Below are 19,493 nucleotides of genomic sequence, written 5' to 3'. Positions count from 1 at the left end.
TCATGTTAATGGAAATAATCTTTTGCTTTTATAATAGTTGTCATTGTTACTTTTTACATCTTTCTTGTTATTTTTTTAATAATGAGATATTCAAGATTGATTATTTTGTTTATGATTGAGCTTATTTCAGTAGGAAGTAATCTTTGTATTGATATCTTTCTACAGATATTATAACATTTTTGTTTTTCCTTTTTTGTAATCCAAGAGTCACTTTTAAGTATATTTAATTTTCAGGTAAAAACTTTTGGATAATGTTTTGTTTTTTCTGATTTTACCCAGTTATAAAATCTAGTTGATTTTATTTATTGTATGATTGAGTGCATGCCTGATTTTCATGTCTATTACACATATAAGAAAAGAAAATTTTGTCTTAGAATGCAAAGTTCGATTGAGTTTGTTATGCAGTTTTTATCTACCTAATTCCAAACAACATAGGGTATATACACACACATACACTTTCAAATAAAATAAATTACCAAATTTATAGAATTCTCCTTGTATTCTTAAATGTTTTGCTTCATGCTTGTAACTGCTATTTGGTGCATATGATTTTTATATACATATATATAAGTTGTCTGTAGATACAATTTGTTTTATTTTTATGTGGTGTTGAGGATTGAACCCAGCGCCTCATGTTTGCTAGGCAAGCTCTCTACCACTGAGCTACCACCCTAGCCCTGGGTGATTTTAAATTATTATGCTGACCTTGTCAGTTGTGCCTTTTATTGTTATACACTGTCCCTGTACCATGTTTAGTGCTTTCAACCATAAATACCACCTTATTTCATGTTAATATTGCTATTACTACTTTGTCTTCTCTTTTTAAAAAAAAAATATGTTTTTAGTTGTCAGTGGACCTTTATTCTAATTATTTGTTTGTGATGCTAAGAATTGAACCCAGTGCCTCACACCTGCCAGGCAACCTCTCTAACATTGAACCATGCCCCAGCCCCTCTTCTCTATTTAAAATAGGTCTGGCATCTCATTGTTCTTTCCTTTTTCTTTAAATCATCTTCTATCATCATTTTAATGGGTTTCTTTTACATGGTTTTCAACTGGGTTTTGTTTTAGATTTTTACTACTTCAGTCTGTTAAAAGTAGAATTCGACCTATTCATTGAAATAGATTATTTCATTTTCTTTGTTTCTCCTAGGCTTATTTACTGTGTATTTTCTTTTTTCTTATATTTTTTTGTTTTGATCCAGTTTTGATTAAGTTTCTTTTTTTTCTTCTTAATTTGAAAGTTCTTCTACATATTTCTTTTTTGTAGGTGGTTATGCTGCTGTTTTGGACTAAATGCTTGTGACTCCTGAAAACTCATGTGTTACCACCATCACCTTCAGTGTGGTGGTACTTGGAAGTAGGACATTTGGGAGTTAATTAGGTTTAGATGAAGTCAAGAGGGTAAAACATTTATAATGAGATTATTGTCCTTATAAAAAGAGAAAGGGTTTAGAGGGCGTGGGCTAGCACTTCCCCATCCCATATGAAGACACAGAGATAAGACAGCTAATAGTTCTCTGCAAGCCAGAAAGATGGCACTCATCAAGAATCCTTCTTTGCTGGGCCAGATCTAGTACACAATCGTAATACCAGTGACTGGGGAAACTGAGGCAAAAGGATCCCAAGCTCAGAAGGAGCCTGGGCTACTTAATACTAGAGACCTTGTCTCAGAATAAAAAGTAAGAAGGGCTGGAGATAATGTCGCACAGTATCTCTGGGTGGTTCAGTCCCTAGTACAAAAACAGTAATAACAACAACAAAAAGTGGGGTGGGGAAGGGACGAAGAGAGAAAGAAAACCTTCCTTAGCTGGCTCCTTGATTTGGGAGGTAGTGATATTTGTACATGAGTGAATTGAGAGAGTGAACCATGTGCAACCCAGAGGGTGGAGCTTTCTGAGAAGTCCCAGTATAGGGCTGGAATTGGGTATAAAGAACTAAATTAAATTGTTAAGGGCTGGCAAGTGTTGTAGCTCAGTGATAGAGCGCTTGCCTAGTGTTTTGTGAGGCACTGAGTTTGATTCTCAGCACTACATATAAATAATTAAATAAAGATCCATTGACAACTAAAAAAAAAGAAAAAAGAATTTTCAAACTTTGTTTTAGGACCCCTTTATATTCTTAAGAAATATAATTAAGGAACCAGATAGCTTTTGTTTATACTGGTTGTACCTACTAACAAGGTACTATTTTAGAAATTAAAATGATACTTTAAATTTTCTAATTCATTTTAAAAATAATACTCAGTCTAGTACATATTAACATAATATTTTTATGGAAAGCACTTTATTGTAAGAAAAATTGATGAGAAAAGTGGCAGTGTTTTTTACATTTTTGCAAATCTCTTCCGTGTTTCTTACTAGAAAATAGCTACATTATCTTTCCTGCTTCTGCTTTCCATCTGCTATGGAATCACATGCCATGAGCCTGTGGAAACTCCATTGTATACTTGTGAGAGAATAAATGCAGAGAGCAAATAAGGTCTTAATAGTACTTAGATCTTGTGTTCTCCTTTGCAAGTGTCTCAAGGCCACCCCACCACCAGGGGAAATAGGAGTTGTACTTTGGGAGCTGCTGACTCAAATTTCAAATCTCTGCCTTTCCCTAGCTTTTCAGTCTAGAGGTTACCATGATATGACAGTTTATGTGTATCTTTCCTGTGAATGCTTGTGTACTTTCAGCACATGTGTGTGTCCACAGCAATATTCTAGTTTTATCTGTTTTAAAATTCTATCACATTGTATATATTTTTCTTCTACCTGTTTTTTTCTTTCCATGTTGGGATTTTTATACCTGTCCAAGTTGATTCATGCAAAACTATTTGAATTAACTAAAATACACCCTTTGAATATATTTTAGTTAATTTTCCATTGGTCTACAATGAGATTTTTTTTTGTTTCTAATTTATCATTATTAAAATTGTGCTATAGTGAACATCTTTGAATATCTCTTTGTGCATATAGAATATATATTTAGAAGTAGAATTCTGGATCATCAAGCCTGTGCATCTGCAATTTTATTTGGCCAAATTACTTTCCAAAGTAATTCAACCAATTTGTGTGCTGGGCAACAGTGTGTAGAGTGCTCATTTTCTTATAATATATGCTTTGGCGTTATGAAACTTTTAATTTTGACCATTTTTGATGTATGTGAAATAGTATCTAACTGGGAATATACCTCAGTGGTAGAACACATGTTTAAGCATGGAAAGAAGCTCAGGGTTCAATCTCCAGGACCTCCTCCATCCCCTCTTGTTTCCCCCCAAAAAAATCTAATCCATTTAGTTTGCATTTCACCTTTTCTTTTTAACAGTCCGTCTAGCTCTTTGATTACATATTGTCACTTTTAATTAATTATCATTTAGATGAAATTGTAGTTGATCTAAATAGTTTGAGATTCTATTTGCGAATTTACCTACTCACTATAATTTATTTGTAACCCATAATTTATTTGCACTGCTTTCACCATCTTTACAGATGTGTGCAGACAGGGAACACAGACAGAGCAGCACATTCTGAAGTCCAATAGACAACTCTACTTTCTTGTTTCAGATCACATGCTATAAACACTTCTATTTACTGCTACATTTCCCATATGGTTGTGACTTTTGTGTTTTTTTCACTGTTTAAAATGATCCCATCCATTGTGGCATGCTGTCTAGCCTTTCTTAGCATAAGAAGGTGATGAAATGCCTTATGGAGAAAATACATGTATAAATAAGCTTCACTTAGACATGCTGTATTATAGTGCTATTGGGCCATAAATTCAATGTGTCTTTAAACAGAAATATGCATAAACCAAGGTTATATATTGTTTACTTTATGTGTGACCAGAGGCTCATACGTACCTAACCCAGTGTTTCCTCTGGGATTATAGTCTAATTCATTGTCCTTGGCAGTTTTATAGAACATAACTACCATGAATAATGAGTATTGATTATATGGCAAAATTCATTGTGTGGTAGCCATAGCTCTTTTTCTTCTCTTTATAAAATTCTGGGGTAACAGATAAGAAATCTTATGGGCTGAGAATGTAGCTCCAGTGTAGATTGCTTACCTAGCATGCACAAGCCCAGGGTAGGTTTAATCCCTAGCACCTTATTAAGAAAAGGAAAAAAAAAAAATCTAATGCTGATGTGATTCTCTTTTTCCTGTGTTTTGAAACTTCCTTCTGGAGCATTGTTTCTTAAGTTTCTCTTTAAGAATTCATGAGTTTTGCCAGAATATTCATGTATGATTTTCTGTTAATTGTACTGGAATTCAGTCATTAAGGTATAAAAGTCTCCCAAACAGATCCTTTTCCCTGTTATTACATTCTTAATTATTGCCTTCATCTGTTTCTTTTTTCTTTCTTTCTTTTTTTTTTTTTTTTTTTAGAAATCTTGGTATTCTAGATCTTCTAGATCTACTGAATATTTAAACTTGAAAATCATTATTTTTAGATCCAGAAAATTGTTTTAAGTGCTCTATTTTCATCTTAAGTAATTTTCTTTGATATTAAAGATATAAGGAACCTTTCAGTATTTTTTAATTCCATCAATTTCTTGTTCTAAGTATGCTTTTTTTTTTTCCCTCTCTAGTCTGCTAAGTATACTGTCATTTTCTGTTGCATTATTATGGCTGTTAAATTTTGAGGCTCTTCGCAGAGTACTTACTTGTAAAAATGAATAGCAAGTTGTCAACACTGATCTCTGTAAGAATATTATTATTTTTTTAATCTTCCTATCTGTTCAACCTCCAGCTCCCTCAAGGTCAAGAAACAGGTACCTTGGAGACTGCTCCAGGAAGGTATTAATCAGAATTGTTAACTGAAACAAGGAAACTACTTTGTAAAGACAGAACATAAGGTGTCAGAGGATGAATTGATGAATTGGTGGAAATTTATACTGTGGTTGGAAATGGGATACATTTTGAAAGAATTGGGAGACTCTGTTTTCTTTGTAGCTATTATCAGGAGCGCAGTCCATGTGGATATCAGTTGTAGGAAAATATATGGTTTTGAAGTGAGTTCGTGGAAAAGTGGGACTTTGGTTTTTCCCTTTCTCCTTGCTAGTTTGATCTTATTAGATTGAACTTAGATTGTCCAAATTTAGAACTAAAGAAATTGGAAATACCATACACTTACTCTGCACAACATAGCAATAGTGAAATGTTTCTTAATCTAATGCTAACATTCTGTAACTTGGTAATTTTTCTGGTTCTGTTTTCTACTTTTCTCTCCCTCTCTGTTAATAGCACGCACTGCTTCTTTTATGTAAGCCAGATAATTTGATGTTAATGATGTGAATATTCTCTTACAGATGCTGCCTATATAATAATCACCAGGCTAAGGACTGTATTGACTCCTTTGTTACTCACTGTGTTCGGGTAAGATCTATAATTTGGGTTGTGATGGATGCTCTAAAAATTTTGGGACATAAGCCCTTTAATGTTATTAATTTATGCATTTTTATTATCTATTTCTTCTTCACATTCAGTGAATAAATTTTAAAAAATGCTGTCTCCTCTAAACACCTGAGTATTAACACTTGACTTTATAATCAGTAACCCTCCTGTCTGGTTGTTAGATCCAGAGGAAGCCTAGGATGGCCTCTCACTGCAGCCTGAGAGGCCACAGGCTCCCAGCTGGGAAAATAGCATTTGTTCCTAAAATTTTTTTTTGTTTTAAATGAACATAGAAATTTACTTTTTTTGACCTTATAAGATTTACAACATTCTTATATACTGCATATTACCTTAGTGAGAACAGGATTTTATTAAAATTAATCTAGGCAAGGTCATAAACTCTTTTTTTCCAAGCCTCGGATAATTAGGAAAAATGCAAACCTTGTAGTAGATTAAATTATTCAAAACAAATTTTTAAATTTAATTTTATAAGCATATCTCTTAGAGAACTCAAACAGGTAGCTCTTTGGGGCCTAATTTTGTTTAATAAATATGTATAGCAATGCAATGTGGTGTGGCAAAAGAACAAATTAGTAGAAGATCAGATTTCATTTTTATCACTAACATTTTATCAGGCACATTGCTTTTAAACTTCTTGCTCTTTGAAGAATAAGATGCTAACTCAGGTTTGCTATCTCTTAATTTGAAATGCCTGGGACCTGAATTGTTTCTATTTTTGAATTTTTTCAGATTTTAGAATATTTCATAGACTTTATGAATTAATAAGTATCTCTAATCTAAAAATCCAAAATGCTCCAAAATCTGAAACTTTTTGAGCATCATGTCAACATTCAAAAAGTTTTGGATTTTGAGTTTTCAGATTAGAGATATTCAGCCTGTACCTTCTCTGTACCTTTCTTTGGGTAGTTGATCAGAGGAGATATAAAATTTACTCTTCAGAGATCTTACTCATATTTTTAAAATCAGAGCATTCTGACACACATGTCTACCATCTGATTAGTGAAATGTTATTTTATGAGAGCACTATATAAAGAGATTAGGAATAGAAAAACCTTACAGTTTATACACATGGGCCATTACTCAAACCATATAATTGTTAGGTATTCTGTTGTATTTAAAGTAGCACAGAAACTTCAGCTTTGAACACTAGATTTTGGATTAAAATAAACAAATGAAATTATCCTCTTGAAATTTCAGGAAGATATCTCAAGATTGAAGGAAGATATTTTTGTCATTTGAAAACAGGTTTCACCAGCAGCCACTTTTTTCTTTTGTTTTTTCTTCCCACATTTTTTAAATTGCTGCATTATAGTCATACATAATGATGGGATTTGTTGTTTCATGCTCATCCATGAACACACTATAAAGTATAATTTCATCCTTTTTCTAGTTATTGATAAATTCTGGTGTTACATTCTTTAAAAACTAGCATCTGTGTAGGCATGATTCTTAAAATACTCAGCATTTTTTCCCCTGAAGCCAGATTTTGAGAATGTGGAATGTAGATTCTCGTGTAAGGAGATGCCACATTGGTTGTTAACAAATTATATGTGTATTACAGCCATTTTGTAGTCTTATTCAGATCCATGGACATAACAGAGCTCGGCAGAGAGATAAGCTTGGTCATATTCTTGAGGAATTTGCTACCTTGCAGGATGAGGTAAGAGCCAAATTGCCTTTTTTTTCAAAAATTAATTCTCACATTTTGCCTAGATTTTCAAAAACAATGCTTTGGAACAATAGTTTAAATATTTAATTTTTCACAATATGAAGGTTCTAGGAAGAAACAACAATAATCCAAGCTAATAAACAATTTACTTCCTTGATAATGAGGATAAATTTTGAAATATTATAGACAACTATGATTTTATAGCAAATTGACATAATAAAAATTTGTTAATTTTTCAGTTATTTTGTGGGAGCAGTGATATTTATTGACAGTATATGCAAAGAACTTAAGTCAACTATTTGTATTTTGTTATTTAAAATGGGTGTCTCTTAATTAAAGAAGCATTTAAGTAAATGTTACCCTTGTGAAATGAGAACTTTGCATATAAATCTAACTAAAAATGCATTTCAAAGTAGGATCTTTGGGTAATGAGATTTTAAGTTCTCTTATTACATTAAAAAAACTCAATGTTATGATATTTTGACAGGCAGAGAAGGTTGATGCAGCACTTCACACTATGCTGTTGAAACAAGAACCCCAAAGGCAACATTTGGCTTGTTTAGGAACCTGGGTCCTTTACCATAACCTTCGAATTATGATACAGTATCTTCTAAGTGGCTTTGAATTGGAACTCTATAGCATGCATGAGTACTATTACATATACTGGTAAGAGAACAGTTTGAGTTAAAATTGGTGGATGGAGTATATAAGATCTGAGAGAGCATCTGTAAAATAATGTAATATCAGAGTACTCATTCATTTAATACAGTTTAGATGTAGGACAGTTGGGAAAATGGCTGTTGAAAATTAGAGCTGCATCAATTTGAATGTCTTTAGTGGTGTAACATTTTACAGATGTTTTCCCATCCATTTGAATATTTACGTAAAAATCAATAAAAGTGGCCCCAAAGTAAATATATTAATTGAAGATCTTTTATTTATTTTTATGAAGAAAACTCATTTTGCCCTGACTTAAGAGCACTTAAGTAGTGGCTGTGGATGTACTTGATGGAGTGAAAGTTCACAGTGGAACCAGGTCTTATTTCTCCTGGGAAGAAATCACAGCCAGGATGATCACTAAGAACATAACTGTTTCGTGCTCTGGCTCTGAAACATTAAAGTGTTTTAACTCTGGAGTTGATGAGGGATGATCTTCAGGAGATTAGTTCTTCCCTTTCATTGGAGGACATAATAAAGAGACTTACAAAGACAATGTGTGTTGGCATTATCTTAGGCATGACAAAGCTGTCATAGAAAATAATTTTAAGAACATTGAGTGTTAATGAATTCAGGTATCTTGAACCAGTCCTAGTCTGGCAGAGTATGGAGATAATTAAAATTACCAATTACCTGTGTTGCTCATCACAAACACCTAAATTTGGTAAACTTTACATTTCGCCTTTTAAAATCTATTTGAGTTTATTTAATTTAAAAAATATTCTTTGGAGTCACTGCTCTGAAGAAGAAAAATAATTTTTTTCTACTGTTATCATTAGCAGCAAGGAATTTTAACAGAACTCTCGGCTATGAAACTTGAATTTGAATATTGACTGTGATAATAAGAGAATAATTTACTTGTTTTATTTTTCAACATTTATATAGATAAAACCACTAATCCATGCTACTTGGAATACATTTTGTTATTAGCTCATAGTAGATATTCCTCTTGATTTTTGTAGAGGAATGGGCTCAAATTCCTTTTTCTTTGTGCTTGAGGAACCTACTTGGAAGCTTTTGCTCTTATTTTCTCAGATGAAAGTATGACTTTTTTTTTTCTCAAAGAATTGGGATCTTAATTCAGCAAATGAATGGTAAATATACCGTTAAATTATAAGCAGATTCATACCTTACTAACAAAAGAAATGTTAATTTTGCCTATAAGTACTCCTGTGGCCTTCATGTACTGACCTGCTTTTTGGCTTCAAATTTAGGTTGGACTCCTATATTTTTCAAAATAATCTGTTGTTATTCATGAATGTGATCCCCAAAGCATGTTGACCCTTTTCAAATGAACAGCAGAAACAGTGATTCTTCATTGTTAACATGCACCATAGTCACTTACTGAGCTCAATCCCTAGAGTTCCTAGGTTAGTAAGTGTAGCATAGGACCCAATTTTTTCTCCTAATTAATTCAGAGGTGACACTGCTGCGGATCCACAGGTGGCAATTTGAAAACCATTGGTTTAGATAATTATAAGTTAATTTTGATAAAGCACTTTGTAAAAAGCTCTTGGAAGTACCTGATGTTTGAGAAGAAAGGCCTGAACCCTGTTTCTCCCTTGATTCATCTGTCCTTCGATTAAATAATTTAGAGATAGAAGGCACCATTAATTTTTCAGATTTAAGATAGAGGAGATACATACATATATATATATAAAATCTCCACAGATTTTATATTGTAGAGGAGAAAAATATTTCATTTGTATTTGTATCCATTAAAGGATACTATAACAAATGCTTTTCTTTCTTTTTATGGTACTGGGGATTAAACCTGGGGCACTGTATCACTGAACTACATCCCAGATCTTTCTATTTTTTGAGAGTCACCCAAAGTTGTCCAGCTGGCTTCGAAATTGTGAGCTTTCTGCCATAGCTGGAATTACAGGCATGTACCACCACACCCACCCAATAAATGCTTTTCTTAAATCAAGTGCCAGGAGTTATTTTCCCTTCATATGAAATGAGGTGCTTTTTGTTTATCAGATAAAATTACATTCCCTTTTTCCCTTAGCTTCAAAAAACATAATAGTTGGTTTAGCTTCACAATATAATACTGTCATTCCATTTGTCTTTATACTAGTTTCTGTTTTACTTTAAAATATTTTGTTTTATATGGGTTTTAGTATTGTAAACTGCCTTACATTTTTCTAGAAAATATTGAAAATAGGCACAAAACTTGATCATGAAGTTTCTTATAAATCTTTTTTATTTTCACTTACTGTAGTTCGTTTATTATTGAGTATCTTACAAAAGATATATTCATATCCCAGGTTGGTTACTTCTCAGGCTTAGTTTGTTTAAAATTCTGAAAAATTAAGTATGTGGTAGAATATTCTATTTTGCACTTATTGACTAAACTAAGTTACAAGCCTAAATGTTTTTATGTTTTTAGAATGGTATTGTGTAATGCCAGTAATTTTATGTCATTTTCTGAATTTCTTTGTTTTACTTGCTTTGCTTGCTTTTATGATTAGGAGGTAAAAAAAATTTTTTTTCTTAATAGACCTAGATGAAAAGTATCCTGATAAATAAAAACAATTTAGTGGGCATTCATTTGTTTTATGTATGTACATATTTATCAAAAAGTTATACTCTTTATGTATGATGTGTCAAAGTACATTCTACTATAATGTATAGCTAGAACTAATTTTAAAGAAAAAAGTTATATAAAATGTGAAAAGAGAAAGTCAAGTCATTTTAATAAGGTCATTTCTTTCTTTTTCTTTTTTTGGGGGGGGACCAGGGATTGAACCCAGGTGTGTTTAACTGCTGAGCCACATCCTTAGCCCTTTTTATTTTCTTTTTATTTATATATATTTGTATGTGTATATAATGTATATGTGTGTGTGTGTGTGTGTGTGTGTGTGTGTGTGTGTGTGTGTGTATATACATATCTCCCTCCAAGACAGGATCTCTCCAAATTGCTTAGAGCCCCCCTAAGCTGCTGGCTTTGAACTTGTGATCCTCTTGCCTCAGCCTCCCAAGCCACTGGGATTACAGGTGTGCACCACCAGGCCCAGCTTAATGCTTATTTCTTATAAACTTAATCTATTATTGAATATGGTCATCAGTTGCCATAAAACCTTAAAGCATTATAAAATTATATATTTGGAACTAAAGGTATTTAGTCAGAGGTAAAGCATGTGCTTAGTATGTATGAGGCCCTGGGTTCTATCCCTAGCACCTAAAGGTAAAATAAATAAATTAATAAAAACTATTTATTATTACTAATACATGTGTTTATAAAGCTATCTAATTTAGACATGTACTGTTAACTGACGTTTTTGTGTCCTTCAAGGTACCTCTCTGAATTCCTTTATGCATGGTTGATGTCAACATTGAGTCGTGCTGATGGTTCACAGATGGCAGAGGAAAGGATAATGGAAGAACAGCAGAAAGGTCGTAGCAGTAAAAAAACAAAGAAAAAAAAGAAAGGTGCTGTGGACTTCTTTTCAACTTACTAAAGAACAGTGGAGTGTACTTTTAACAAAGAAATAGATGGAAAGCTCCTTGTGAATCATAATGAGTGAATTAGTCATTATATTTTAGTTCTTCATCCCTTCAGAGATTAAAAGGTAGAAACTGAGTCCCAGTAATAGTGATTAAGCCCTTTTGTTTCCTTTCCTTGCTTTCCTTTTATTTCTTTGCTGTTCCATGTATCAGGAGATATTGTATCAGGAAATATCCACATGGAGTTTTCAGGCCAGATAGGTTAGGGAACAAGATATGGGCAGAGCCAGAGGGCTTAAAAGGGAGATAGTTTTTACAGCTAGGCACAGGAAGGTAGCACAGAACTCCTGTGGCATAGTCCAAGAACCACGAGGAAAGAGAAGTATTTTAAAGGGACTGCATAGATCACTTATGGGCAGATATCACTACGATCATAAAATACTACTTTGTGTTTCCTTGGGATTTAAGCAGTTTGTGTTGGTTATTGAATGACTATTCATGGGTTTCCCTGTATTAACAGGTTAAGTCTCTGGTGAATTCAGAAAGGTTTAAGATTACTTCATACTAGAATTTTACAGCTGGAAAATTATTGTTAGATTTTCAGTTTTATTATTTGCAAACTTTGGTCTCAAACCAAAATTTAGTCTGTGGGAGCAAAATGAAGTTTAAATTTAATAAACAAGCTGGAAAATCTTTTAAAATTAAATTTTCTCCTACAATAACATAAGAGGAAGAGAGGAAAGGAATATAGAAGATTTTTTATTTTCTCTATAATTACAGTTCGTCCATTGAGCCGAGAGATCACAATGAGCCAGGCATATCAGAACATGTGTGCTGGAATGTTTAAAGTAAGTTGTTGAAGTATATTGCTGTTATACAGTCTATTTAAAATGAACTCTTTTCATGATTCTTTCCAGGTTCTAGTTTGACTTTTATTTTACTTTACCCCTTTGCTTAAAGGTTATTCTTTTTCAAGTCTAGTTGTTTTCAAGAAGCATTTGAACCCTGCTGTCAGACATTTTGTAAAACTGAGTATATTGGTCTTTGTTTCATCCATGGCCAAGTTAATACCTGACAGTCCAATTGACATATGTGTAAAACAGGTAGTACAAGAAAGAAGAGCTTACTTCTCATAAACAGGAAAACTTTCATGGATGTGATGGATTTGGGAATTTTTTAGGAGTGTGTTAGTATGTTAGGAACAATGAATGGCATAAGCAAAAGCAGGAATTTTTCAGGAGACAGTGAGTCAAACTTTTTAAGTTGTTTTTGGCAACTCCAGAAATGATTTGAAGCAACTAAAATGCATAAAGCAGAACCAGGTTCAGTGATACACACCTATAATCCCAGCAACTCTAGACACTGAAGCCTCAAACTTGTCAGCTTCAGCAATTTAGCGAGTCCCTGAGACCCTGTTTCAAAATAAAAACCAGGCTGAAGATGCAGTTCAGTGGTAAAACACGCTTGCATTCCATTGCGTGGAACATAAAATAAGAGTGAATAATAAGTCAGTTTTTCCTCTTCCTGTTTGACTTCTGAGCCATGAATCTTTTCAAATGTATATAGACCACCATTTGTTTACAGTATTATTGAAGATGTTTACTTTTTCATATTGCTTTCCTTTTCTCATTTTCTTTTCTTCAGACCATGGTAGCATTTGACATGGATGGTAAAGTACGCAAACCCAAGTTCGAACTTGATAGTGAACAAGTTCGATATGAGCACAGGTTTGCTCCATTCAACAGTGTGATGACCCCGCCACCAGTGCACTACCTACAGTTCAAGGTGAACCTACTTGGTGAAATCTTTATGCAGTCTAATCTTAGACTTTCTTAGAGATGTACTGTTCATACTTAACCAGCTTGTTTTAAATTAGGTAATCAAACACTGTATCATTGGGACAGATAAGAAAAGAGCAGTTTTAAATAGTGTGAAAATTATTTGGTTTTCTTGAATATGTGAATCACATTACCAGTTAATTAAATTATGAAATAATATATGATAGTATATTGAGGTTGAAAAATAAATTACCTAGGGAAAAATAACAGGAAATGTGTTGTATATTTGCCTCAGTATTTTTGTATGAATGGATACTCAATGTAGAATTCCATAATAGTTTAAAATGATACTTTACATTAAATATACTTTGATTAATATTCCCCCTTCTTTTTAGGAAATGTCTGACCTCAATAAATATAGCCCTCCTCCTCAGTCGCCAGAACTGTATGTGGCAGCTAGTAAGCACTTTCAGCAGGCAAAAATGATTTTGGAAAATATCCCCAACCCAGACCATGAGGTAAGACTAGATTCTAGGGGGGTAAGCTTGTAGGAAATAACATATCTTACTACCGTGTGAACATGGTTATATCACACAGACTGTAATTTTTTTGCCAAGGATTTCAAATAGCTTTGCCAGCCTAACCTTAAGTCTTAAATATGAAAAATGATGTGGCCATTTATCACAGGAACATTATTTAACCTGACCATTTAACAACTATTACTTTTAAAGACTTTATTTTAAGCTATCAGAATAAACTTTGAAAATAAATACAATATAAAGTTTCAGGTTTCTGATATTTTAGTAATTTGCTATATTCCTAACTTTATTGAGATACATTTACTCTGTAAGAGTTTCCTTTAATGGGTACAAGTACATATGTGCACAAACAAGAACTGAGGGAGTGAGTGATGAATGTAAGAGTATTTGCTGTAGCAGCGTATTTCTAAAAGCAAAAACAATGGAAGAAACTTTAGCATTCATCAGCCAGGAGTCTGATAAATAATGACATATCTATTTATTGGAATATTAGACAGCTTTAAGAAGGATAAGAAAGATCTTTATGTGCTATAATGGAGTGTTCTTCAGAATGTAATGTTTAGAAAGGTGCAGGACAGTATATTGTATACTGCCATTTCTATCAAAAGGGGGTGAAAACTATGTATGTAAGTATTTTCTTATGCTAGTGTATAATATCTTTCGAAAGATAATTATTGATAATGTGTTTGACTTAAGAGAGCTGATTGCCTTGAATGAGAGATGGGCTAGGATATAGCTCATTGGTAAAGCATTTTTCTTACATGTGCAAGTAGGCCCTGAATTCAATCCCCAGTGCCAGAAAAATGAGACAGGAGAGAGATTTTTGTTGTGAGGAGGGGTGCTAGGGATGAAACTCAGGAGAACTTTATCACTGAGCTACATCTATAGTCTTAGCCTTTTTATCTTTTATATTGAGACAGTCTCTCACTAACTTGCTGGGGCTGGCCTCAAACTAATGATCCTCCTGCCTCAGCCTCCCAAATTTCTGGAATCATAGGTATGTGCCACCACTGCACTTGGCTGAGAGAAACTTTGAAAAAAAATCAAATTCCATCTAATAAAGGAAAATAAGTGGTAATATAAAAATTTCCGAGACATGCCTGTAGTAGATGGCATATTGCATTCAGTAGGAATTTCATTCACTTAATAAAGATTTATTGACCACTTGTTGTCCTCACCAGAAAATACAGAGAGAAATTCTAGCCCTTATGGGTAGGTGGGGGCAGGTGCTGGAATCTACATGCAGAAAGACACAGGGCAATTAATGCCCAGGATATTTTAACAGCAGTTAAGGAGTTGTATTCCTAGAGTGGGGGTGGGAAACATAGGCATGAGCTACTTACTGGAGGGTTTTGAGTAGAGGAGCAGTCAGATCTGACTTGTGATATAGACTGTTGCAGGGCAAAAGGTAGAATCTGGGGACCCAGTCAAGGAGCAGACCATAGGATTAGTGCTGGGAAAAGCTGGTGATAACAGTACAGGTTACCAAACATGATTGCCTTCTCCTTATATTTTAAGAGCAAGTTTTCTGGATTGCCTGGTAGGTTAGATGTAAGATGTGAGAGAAAAAGAAATCAAGGATAACTTCAAGGATTTTGACCTGAGCAACTGGATTCATTGATTAGGGCGGAGTTTGGGACATGTTAAATTTGAGCTACCCATTAGACTTGGAACTATCAGCTAAGCAGGTGTGGATATCTGATGAGTTGAGGGGGAGGTGATGCTGAACTTGTAGTAATGTATATTTCTATTGAGAAGTCTGGGAAAAAGCAGCAATGGGAACTTTGTGGATTATTCTCTTGAGAGAAATCCAGAATTTTATTTCACTATTGTGTTCAAATGAAGCATTTAAACAAGTGTTGATCAGAAATAACAGTTAGGAGGCTGAGTTGTGGCTCAGCAGTAGAGCGTTTGCCCAGCACATTCGAGGCCCTGGGTTCCGTGCAAGGCCCTGGGTTCCGTCCTCAGCACCACATCAAATAAATAAATAAAATAAAGATATTTTGGCCAACTACAACTATATATATATATATATATATATATATATATATATATATATATATATATATGTGAAAGAAAAAGAAGTAACAGTTAGTACTCAAAGGACACTCAGCTTCTTGCCAGGCATATTCTGATCTCTTGTACACTAATGTGTCACTTAATGAAGGAAGATGTGCTGAAAATGCTTTGTTAGATGATGTTGTGTGGACATCATAGCATATTTAAGACAAAGCAGTTTGGCTCTAGGTGATGTCTTAAGGGACCACCATCACATATGTCATTGCAAAACAACATTCTGGTGCCCAAAACATCATTATGAAGCACATGACAGTATATGTTAACTCACTTAATCCTCACAACAAATCTTTGTGAAACAGGTAAAGTTATCTCCATTTTTACAGATGAAGAAACTAAGGAACAGAGAGATTAGAAAATTTGCCAGAAGGCTCAGAGCTTTTTAATGCCACAACTGGGATTTGAAAACATACCCCCATACTCTACAGTTCATCTACAGTTCATGCTCCCTCGAGGGCTGCGGATGCAGCAGCCTTTCCACGGTTTCAGAATTGTCTGAAATGGAGTTCTAAAAATGCCTTTATTTAATAAAATTTCAACACTTTCTTTGTGCCAAATTCTTATTCGTGTCTGTGACAAGCTTTTGACTATGAATTTTGTTTTGTTCTTGTTTTAGGTCAGTAGAATTTTAAAGGTTGCAAAACCTAATTTTGTGGTTATGAAGTTGTTGGCAGGAGGACACAAAAAGGAGTCAAAGGTAAGTACATTGTGGAGAAAATTATTGTGAAATTTCAAAAAATATTACAAAAAAAATCGTAGACAAAATGAACAAAAGTCATCCTAAAAGATTTTTATCAGCAAAATGTAAATTAACTAAAGCTTGCCTTTTTAATTTTTGGTACTAGGGATTGAACCCAGGCACACTTAACTACTTAGCCACATCCCCAGCACCCCGTCCCCCACTTTCTTGAGGCATAGGATGTTACTAAGTTGCTGAGGGTGGCCTTGAACTTGATGGTGATCTCCTGCCTCAGTCTCCTGAGTTGCTGAGATTATAGGCATTTTTTGACATGTTTTGTGACTAAAAATTTTGAGTCTGCTTTCTTTCTCCCATTCATATAAATTACTGAATAACTTGGGATAAAAAAGAAAGCGGGTAAAAACAAAGATACAGTACCAAGTACTTAAAAGTCATCCACTTTTAGGAAGGTGAATGTTTCAATAACTGAAAAACTTCATTCTAAAACCTCAAGATATGAGTCTAGGCTTCCCTTGGTAATGCAGTTATATCATTAGTGTCACTTCAGCCTGTTAGCATTAGTTCTGCATAAGAGGCCAAGGCCATAGCGCTTTTGGTGGCATTTGTGTTTCACTTCATTTATTCTCATCATTTTTCTATTATCTGTCTTTCTTTTCTCTAGCTCTGCTTTACTAATGACTCTCATTTTATTAGTTAGTACCATCAGCAACCCTGAAAGTAAAAATAATTTTATTCCCTGGTCTAATTTGAGTTTCTTTTGGTAATTTAAATCCATTTTCCTTTTAATCTTTTTTGGAAGATAGAAAACAGCTGGTCAGTATGTTTTGTGATGACCTTTATTAACCCAGAAACAAATAATTTATTCCTCCAGGTTAATTCCTGACTTATCACTAAAACCAATTTTTTATCTCTTTTGTGCTGCCTCATTTTAAAAAATGCAAGAAACTAAAAATAATGTTTGTTCTGTTCAAAGCTTAAATACTAGTAAAAGCAGCAATTGACTTTCTGTGTTTTCTTTTACAGGTTCCTCCTGAATTTGATTTCTCTGTTCACAAATATTTTCCTGTTGTGAAACTTGTTTGAGACTGAAAAGGTGATAGAATCTACTTTCAGATTCTACTCTCAGAGGATATATCCATCAGTTTTACCACATAACGTAAAGTGAAATGGATTTCTTGGATAACAGCCCATTATAAGGAATACTTTTTAGTTTGACAGCCTTACATGATGTAAATGAAAACTGCTGTTTTAAAGTGGTTTATTATGTTCCATGGATGAAACTGGTCTTATTGAATGCATTGATGAACGTTATATGGTTTTATTACAGATTTAATCATAAATCATTTTTTATGAATGACTGAGTGAAAATAGTGTTTGTAAAGGATAATAAATTTCTTGACAAAAAAACAGTGCATCATTGGAGATGAAAACCAGTACCACTTTGTTGATGTATGTTGATAACTGAAGGTGTTTGCTCTTTACAGTTTTTGCAGTTGAAAAACAAATTATCCAAAAGTAGTGTTTTTTTAATCTCTAAGATACAAAAGGAGGCTAAATAACATGGAAATTGTGAGTTTGTGTTTCGTGACATAGATATAAGAATACAAATATTTAAAAGAAATCCTATTAACTTACATGGGACACTTAAAAGAGTATACATTGCTTGCTGGTGACATTTAAATGGTAGCAAGGTAGAAATATATAGATTGTTAAATTTTAGGTCTAGATTTAAATGTGGCATGTTCCTTTTCATTTACTTTATATATACATATTCAAGTGGGGTTCTGTTCAATATACTTCGGCTTTGAGAAGTTGACTTCAGTCCACCTGTTCCAACAAGTGCTGGGTGCCAGAGGCCCTACCCTTCCTTTACTGCCCATTTCTCTTCCTGTCTCTGCTCTGGTGTTTACCATGGCAGTTGTCCAGGTCTTTGGGGCCTTCCTTTTTAGGGGGAAATACTATTAATAGAATGAATTACACTGTGGTTTAAATTAGTTTTTGCAGTTCAGCCTACACCTAGCAACAGTTCACTTGTTTTATGGTAGAGGTTCTGAGCTTTAAATATCTTTTTTTTTTAATATTCTTTTTAGTTAGACACAATATTTTTATTCATTTATTTTTTATGTGGTACTGAGAATCAAACCCAGGGCCTCACACACGTGAGGCAAGCACTCTACCACTGAGCTACAACCCCAGCCCATTAAATATCTTAATTTCAATATGACACTTTTGTGTGTGTGTGCGCATTTGCTAAGTAAGGATCAAACCCAGAACCTAACCTCATGCATGCTATAGACAAGTGTTTACTGGTGTGCTGTATCCCCAATCCCTTGACACTTTCCTTAAAATCATAATATTAAAGCTTTTTCCTGGAAATACTTTTAAGCAGCTATCCTCACTGAACTTGCCTACCAGAAAGGAAGTAGTTTTAGGGTAAAGATGTTCCTGATTCCTTAGCTAATGAAGTAGTCTTGTCTCTTTCTCAGAGTGGTAACACAGGCTTTAACCAAAAATAACAGGGAGCCTGAAATTTCAGAACCCAGAAGTCTTAGAAAAAAATGACCTGTACAATAAGAAGGATTAGTGTATGTCATTAATAGAATCTTTTGCTTTCCTTTTAAGTAGCTTTAAATATGTTTTTTTAGAGGTTTGTAATCAGAAAAGGTTCTTTTTAAAATCTTTTTACTAAAAAATCTATTTCTCCCCTCAGCAGAGCTTATAATCTTATGAAGAATGCAGAAAAGTAGACAGGTATTTAAAATTCTATGAGGAAATGCATTGTACTAGTTGCTATGTTTTGGGTCTTGATTTCCCCCAAAGACCTATGATTACCATGTCTTGGTCACCAACCTCTGTGGCACTGTTAGAAGGTGGTAAAACATTTAAGAGGTAGGAAGTTAGGTTTTTAGGAGCCATGCCCTCAGAGGGATTATTGGAAGCCAGTGGTCTCCTCCAGTTGCTTCTCTCTCCTTCCTGGTTGCCATGAGGTGAATAGCTCTACCACATACCCTCCTCCCACAGTGGACTGTGCAACCATAGGCCCAAGCAACAAGGCCACACAATGAAGTTCTGAAACTGTAAGCCAAAATTACCCCTTCCTTTTAAAAAGTTTAAAAAGTTGTCAGGTATTTCGTCACGGTAACAGAATGATAAAAT

The 19,493-nt window shown here is 33.9% G+C and overlaps 1 protein-coding gene across 5 annotated transcripts in view; it reads left to right on the top strand.

The window, feature by feature from the left end:
* Naa35 (N-alpha-acetyltransferase 35, NatC auxiliary subunit) overlaps nt 1-17,691 on the top strand; it is a 92,146-nt gene extending 74,455 nt beyond the window's left edge. For all 5 annotated transcript variants that reach the window (XM_040285605.2, XM_005337435.5, XM_005337433.4 and 2 more), the window contains exons 15-23: nt 5,300-5,366; nt 6,967-7,065; nt 7,562-7,740; nt 11,093-11,229; nt 12,025-12,092; nt 12,889-13,029; nt 13,418-13,540; nt 16,254-16,334; nt 17,361-17,691. In XM_040285605.2, the coding sequence (XP_040141539.1) occupies nt 5,300-5,366; nt 6,967-7,065; nt 7,562-7,740; nt 11,093-11,229; nt 12,025-12,092; nt 12,889-13,029; nt 13,418-13,540; nt 16,254-16,334; nt 17,361-17,420 (955 nt within the window). In that variant the 3' untranslated portion in view covers nt 17,421-17,691. The remainder of the gene's footprint in view (nt 1-5,299; nt 5,367-6,966; nt 7,066-7,561; nt 7,741-11,092; nt 11,230-12,024; nt 12,093-12,888; nt 13,030-13,417; nt 13,541-16,253; nt 16,335-17,360) is intronic.
* The last annotated feature ends 1,802 nt before the right edge of the window (nt 17,692-19,493 follow it).

Source organism: Ictidomys tridecemlineatus, chromosome 4 (assembly GCF_052094955.1).
Source record: "Ictidomys tridecemlineatus isolate mIctTri1 chromosome 4, mIctTri1.hap1, whole genome shotgun sequence".
Lineage (NCBI taxonomy): Eukaryota > Metazoa > Chordata > Mammalia > Rodentia > Sciuridae > Ictidomys > Ictidomys tridecemlineatus.
This window is presented reverse-complemented; position numbering and strand designations above follow the sequence as displayed.